Source organism: Eschscholzia californica, unplaced genomic scaffold, assembly GCF_041429995.1.
Source record: "Eschscholzia californica isolate CP2 unplaced genomic scaffold, dmEscCali1.0.p SCAF_4, whole genome shotgun sequence".
NCBI lineage: Eukaryota > Viridiplantae > Streptophyta > Magnoliopsida > Ranunculales > Papaveraceae > Eschscholzia > Eschscholzia californica.
The window spans coordinates 43,884,333-43,891,145 of record NW_028238461.1 but is presented as its reverse complement, the minus strand read 5'-3'; the positions used below and the strand labels follow the sequence as shown (position 1 = coordinate 43,891,145).

At 35.5% G+C, this 6,813-nt stretch overlaps 1 protein-coding gene across 3 annotated transcripts; it reads left to right on the top strand.

Annotated features, from left to right (window-relative positions):
• Nucleotides 1-6,332, top strand: LOC147544958 (V-type proton ATPase subunit B2-like). Of its 3 annotated transcripts, none has more exons than XM_086672755.1 (15): nt 1-343; nt 893-959; nt 1,466-1,521; nt 1,625-1,723; nt 2,158-2,217; nt 2,644-2,755; nt 2,872-3,080; nt 3,414-3,542; nt 3,697-3,834; nt 4,067-4,217; nt 4,329-4,411; nt 4,988-5,035; nt 5,161-5,214; nt 5,301-5,384; nt 5,880-6,332. In XM_086672755.1, the coding sequence occupies exons 2-15, from the start codon at nt 908-910 to the stop codon at nt 6,063-6,065; spliced, it is 1,461 nt and encodes a 486-aa protein (XP_086528881.1). In that variant the 5' UTR covers nt 1-343; nt 893-907; the 3' UTR covers nt 6,066-6,332. The 3 variants fall into 3 exon arrangements, with proteins under 3 accessions (XP_086528881.1, XP_086528882.1, XP_086528883.1); XM_086672756.1 differs by having other exon boundaries at nt 335-541; XM_086672757.1 differs by lacking the exon at nt 1-343 and adding an exon at nt 346-498.
• The last annotated feature ends 481 nt before the right edge of the window (nt 6,333-6,813 follow it).

Below are 6,813 nucleotides of genomic sequence, written 5' to 3'. Positions count from 1 at the left end.
GCCTGACCTTTATATTGAAGGTGTACTTATTATTGCCTTATTGGTCAATCGACCCATTATGATTCAACCCTAATTGGGGCCACGAAACTATATGTCATTGGAATATATCATTTTTTTTTTTTTTTTGAGAATTGGAATATATCATTATCATTGTATAAAAGTAATTTAGTTTACTACTAAAAAGAAATATAAATATTAAGAAGAAAAATAAATAAATTTATAATACTAATAATAATAGCAGCTATAGAGATTTCAGATTGCTGTGTTGTTTGGTTTGTTTTTCTTGTCCATCAGATCTCTCTCTCTCTTCACCGCTCACTTCTATTGCTCTGACGGATCAAAAGTAAGTAATTTTTAAGATCTTATCGTTTAATTTAATCTCCGAAACTTTTCAATCTTTCAACGCACTTCCTGCAACTTGATTTTTGGTGTTTGAATTTGCTGATTTTCGTTGGTTAAGTTGGACGATCAATTCCATTACTTCCGTTGTTTAATCGGGTAGTTTTGTTAGTTTTTTGATAATTTTTAGGGATTTCTTCAGGTTTGTTCTCTTCTTTTGAAATAATTTGGTTTTGAAAATCAATGTTCGTTCTCTTTTGCTCGGTTGAGAAAAATGAGTTTTGGAGTTTTTAGGGGAAAGCTTTAGATCCTGTTTGATTTCCCTGTTCAAGTACCAAGATGCTGTTCTACTTTTGTTACTTTTGATTTCGTATTTGAAATTGAAAGATTTAAGTTTAATTGATTTTAACAATTAACTTGTGAGACTCATCCCTTGCGTTCATTGAGTAGACTATGCCTAGGTTAAGGGTTCAATTTGATTAAGAAAGCTTATGTTTCATGTTTTCTTATCTTTATAAGCTTTATCGAAATCTTCTCTTTGAAATTTCTTTAGGTTATCAGCTTGAAGATGGGTGGGTTACAAAATGACTTGGACGAGGGATCTCTGGAGATTGGAATGGGTAAGTTCTCGCTAATACTTTTTCTTTTTCAAACTATTAAGTCGTGTTATCTTGAAGAAGGTGAAAAATCGTCTACTAGATCTGTTTGTATATATCACATTTTATACTGTTTTTCATTGTTATTGCAAAATTTTGCTTTTGATATCATTGGTTTGGACTCTTGATATTCCATATATCCTATATACTTTTAGCCGTCTTTTGTGTTGGTAATTGGAGAGGGAGCTTCCTATCTCAGTTTCATTAGATCTTTAGTTGCTCGGAACTCAAAATTACGAACTAGAATCTCCTGGGCCATGTTTACTCATGAATTTAGATTACCCAAGTGAAGAGCTTATGTAATATTATTTTTTATTCAACTGTTTATTCATCACTTAAGGAGAAGGATTAACCTACTAGCTTGACTATATTCTGTATGCTAAGTGTGTATTTTATCTCACTTCATATATTTGAGTTAAGATAACATGGATCACTGATGATGAAATCATCATTTTCTTTGTGAATTTCAGAATACAGAACTGTTTCTGGAGTTGCAGGACCACTAGTTATTTTAGAGAAAGTTAAGGTATAACTATTGCATTTTCCTGTTGGTTATTCTGTTTTATTGTTACTTATGCTGCAGGGATGTGGTGTGCAGTGTCATTGACGTTACTTTTTAATCGTTTCAGGGTCCCAAATATCAGGAGATTGTCAATATTCGCTTGGGAGATGGAACTACCAGACGTGGTCAAGTCCTAGAAGTTGATGGAGAGAAAGCAGTTGTGCAGGTTGTCAAGCTATCCCTGATTTATTATCAATACCTCATATTTTAAGGGGTTTTTAGTTGTTCTTAGTAATTTTAAGTTGTGTATGTTGACATGTTTGACTTCGGAGTCCTTTACGTTATCTTTGCTTGCATATTGCATTTGTAACTTCTCATGTTCAAAACTCTTGTTGCCCAGACAGAGTCCTACACCGTTGTCCTATAATGATCCTCTCTGAGTTATATGGTTGCTCATTCTTCCCTTCATTTCCCATTAAGCAGGCTTCTTGTATAATATACCGCATATCCCTCGTCTAAATCTATATGCATCTGCCTCCAAACTAAATGGTTGATTGGTTGTATTAGCATATGTTTGCTGTTATACTTTTACATGTACTTCTTTGGAGACCAACATGTTTTTAACGTTTTGGCTTTTTTATGCGATATTGTTTTTGCCAGGTCTTCGAAGGAACTTCAGGAATTGACAACAAGTACACAACCGTGCAATTTACAGGAGAGGTATGGAACTTTTTGTTTTTCTTCACTCCTCTTACTTGTTTCCCCCGCCTTGTGTTGGTCTACTTTATGATATCGTTTTGTTATGTAATCTTACTTCGTTATATTTCTTAAACTGGGAGCTAACTTTAAATTCGTATAGATAGATCTTTAATGTAATTGTATATCTCACGTGGATCTCAAATATGTATACAAAATGACAAATTCAAGGAACATCAAATATTGCAAAAGTATTCCTTTCTTTAGATCAGAACTTTTGACCTTATTAGGAACCTAAAAAATTAAGGTAACAACTGTCTTTAACTGTGTACCACACCGAGGCTCTCTCGCTCTCAGACAAACTAAAGCAACAAATAACTCCTAACTAAAGCAACAAATAACTCCTCTCTGACCAATTTTTGTCATCGTCTTAAAATTTGCCTTCTGCAGGTTCTAAAAACTCCAGTCTCGTTAGACATGCTTGGACGAATTTTCAATGGATCAGGGAAACCAATTGACAATGGACCTCCTATTCTACCCGAAGCTTACCTGGATATTTCTGGTGAGAAATTTGACGACATACTATTTCATATTCATCTGCTAGCCTTCCCATAACACCTTGAAATGTAAGTATTATATTCATGCCTCCATCTCATGAGGCCATATTCTCTTGTCCAGGAAGTTCTATCAATCCTAGTGAGAGAACCTACCCAGAAGAAATGATTCAGACCGGAATTTCAACAATTGATGTCATGAACTCCATTGCTCGAGGACAAAAGATCCCACTTTTTTCTGCTGCTGGTCTTCCTCATAATGAAATTGCTGCTCAAATCTGTCGTCAGGCTGGTCTTGTAAAGCGGTTGGAGAAGACCGAAAATCTCTTGGAGGTACAGCTTACTGACACCATAATATTTGGTGTGCTGGTATAAATGACTGAATGCAGGAAAACCATAACTGGTACAAGTGTAGGAGCTTACAAGTACAAATCAATGGAACCTTGTTCACTGAGTATCTATTTGCTCTTTTTGGTGTTCATGATCCAACACCACCCACAACAATTCTTGCCACTGATACGCTTGTTTGCTAAGCAAAGCCAAGAATGAAAGCTCAAAATTGATTGTGTGCAACTCATAATGCTGTCAATAGTCATTTTACTGTTTGTATTTTTTGGTACTCTACGATACTCAAAATCATGTTAACAAACAATATATCGTAAACAGGATGGGGAGGAGGACAATTTTGCCATTGTCTTTGCGGCTATGGGTGTAAACATGGAAACAGCACAATTTTTTAAACGTGATTTTGAAGAAAATGGGTCAATGGAGAGAGTTACCTTGTTCCTTAACCTGGTAATTTTGTTTAATTAAGTTTGGCCCACTAATATTGGAAAACTATTCAACTGTAAATGCAACTTCTGGTTATATATTTTATACTCTGGGTTTGTTATGGAACTGAAGTTATTCATTTACACTTTACTTACATTTTTGTGATTATTTTCTATAGGCTAATGATCCCACAATTGAACGTATCATCACCCCTCGAATTGCTCTCACTACTGCGGAATATTTGGCTTATGAATGCGGCAAGCATGTTCTGGTTATTCTAACAGATATGAGTTCTTATGCAGATGCACTTCGTGAGGTAATTTATTTTTAAAATTTATGGGCGGCGGTATTATAAGTTTAAATTACATGTAAAAAAACAATAATGGAGCAACAACTTTAATGTCATCTCTTATTTTTTTATAGGCCAATGATCCCACTAGGCAAATAATTGATTTAGTACAACAACTATATTGCAGTCTTGTTGTAATACAGTCTTAGGGAGTTGGGGTCATATTTTTTATGAAGTAAAATACTCTTTTCCAAATTAGGTTTCTGCTGCGAGAGAGGAAGTACCAGGTAGACGTGGATATCCTGGGTATATGTATACAGATCTTGCAACCATCTATGAGCGTGCTGGGCGTATTGAAGGCCGAAAGGGTTCTATCACGCAAATTCCCATCTTAACTATGCCTAATGATGGTACTTCAACACTTACGAAAATTTCTACATACACTCTCCTAGTAGCATATTATTTATTGTTATAAGAATCAAGTGATGTTAAAAAGAAATTAATTTTATTTACTTGGTCAGATATTACGCATCCAACTCCGGATCTTACGGGTTACATTACTGAGGGGCAGATATACATTGATAGGCAGCTTCACAATCGACAGGTAAGTTTACATAACCTAGCGATTCATTTACTTTGCAGATAGTTCTCTAATTCATAAATGAAGTGAAACTGGATCTACGTGTATATATATATACCTTTAGTTCCTGGCAACCCCCATTCCATCCTTTGTGTAAGTAACCATCAAGTGTAGATTCATACTAGGTGCAAAGAAAAATAGAAGAGTAAGAACTATGCAGTTCATGCAGGAATGCACTATCATTTTCATAAGAAAAAAGAGGAGAATAGGTAAAAGCACAAGCTGTGTTGCCAAGTTATGTATGAGAAAATGTATTAGTGGACTTTCTTCCCTGTACTGGTACAACTTAGCTGACATTTCAAGCTTTCAGAATATCTGAAGTCTGAACTGTCGTAAGTATTGACACCTTCAACACTCTTGATATACAATAACGCTTTGGTGAACGTGAATCTGAATCTACTACTGTGACATAGTTGTCACTTCTATTTTTAATAGTTTCAGCTTTAGGTGTTTAGGTGTTCTGTTACTTTTTGTTTATAACTGATCATCATCTATGATTTGTTCTTGAACTGACATTTTTTCTATTGCTTCATTCAACAGATATACCCACCAATCAATGTTCTCCCATCACTGTCCCGATTGATGAAGGTAAGGTCATTCCTTCGGCTCAAAGGTCAAGAAACTCTCTTCTAGTCAGTATTACATAAATTCAGTATTACATAAATTACAAGTTCCGTATTTTTTAATGAATTTTTCTTATTGGTTACATGTAGAGTGCTATTGGGGAGGGAATGACTCGCAAAGACCATTCTGATGTCTCTAACCAGGTCAGTGTGATAGAGACCCTAGCTACAAAATCTCTTTTAGATTTTTTTTTGTTTTTTAAATGAACTTCTTAATCTGTTTTCTTCAGCTATACGCCAATTACGCTATTGGAAAGGATGTGCAGGCAATGAAAGCTGTGGTTGGAGAAGAAGCACTTTCATCCGAAGACCTGGTATCTTTTTTCCTCCTATCGTTGTTAATACCAATTTGTTACCCAAGCTTCGGTTTTGCATGGGTGATTTGACCGTTTAAGGTCCTACAAATCATGTGGTTGGGTCTTGTTACATCGCGAATTAGTACATGCATGTTCACTGATAATCCCTCCTCTACATCACACTCTAGGGTAGATCCTAAAGAGACCCTGTCTTCTCGGGGATTTTTAGCTGAACTTCCAAGTTTTGCCGAACGAGCAAACCAAAATTTCACCTAGACTTGTCAATATGCAGAATTTCTTACTTTTGTTGGATGATGGATCTTAGTAACGGAGGGTCTCTGGCTGAACGATATTCTATACCATCCTTTAGCTTATTCCCTGATATTCGACTAACTTCTGGGTGAACACACCATATGCACAAACAAATACATTCACAGAACTGGCTTACTTTTTTTTCTTCTCATCTATTTTATCAATCACAATCTAATTATCTGATTTTCTTGATAAAAACAGTTATATCTTGAGTTCCTTGACAAATTTGAGAGGAAGTTTGTAGCACAAGGAGCTTATGATACCCGAAACATATTCCAGTCACTTGATTTGGCATGGACACTGCTCCGTATCTTCCCTCGCGAGCTTCTCCACCGTATACCAGCAAAGACCTTAGATGCATTCTACAGTCGTGATGCATCCAATTAAGCGAAGAGAAGCCTGCGCTCGCCCTCTCTCTCTGTAACTGCATTAGACTTCGTGGCGCCTGTTCTTTTCTTATGTTTTCTTCACGGTATATTAATATTTTGAGTGAATAAATGGGTGGACGGTTTCGATCGACCACAATCCATCGGTCCCCCTTTTTTACTGAACTTTTCTTTTAGGTTTCTAATCATCACAATTCTTTGATCAAGAAAACTTTAGCATTTTGTAATGACAGCATAACTTAGTGTATGTAAAGACCTGGTTTGTCTAGCTCTTGTCTCTACTTCATTAATATGTACCTCTTACCAGAAGTTATTATTTGTAGAAATGGTGAACTATTGGGGACTAGATTATGCTTCATTTTGAAAATGACTGCATTTGGTGATTTTCCTTTAACCTATTTCTCTGTTTGTCTTTTTTAGCATAGAGAGTGGAAGACTTCTAGCCTCGATTAGCAATCTAGAAGGGAGAGTATGGTTCTCAATTTCCTAATCGACAATGGGAAATGATTAAGAGTGATAATGATCTCTCTATAATCTCTGAAGGAGTTTGAAGAAGTTGGTTAAAGTTAAAAGTAGGGACAGTCTGATTATATTTTAAGCTGAAGAGTAACGCTAAATCAAAAAAAAAAAAGCTGAAGAGTAACGCACTCTTAATCAACACTTAAATCGCTCGAATATGCTTAATAACACTATAAGAGTCCTTGATATCTGAACAATTTTTAATCAACACTTAAATTGCTTGAATATTC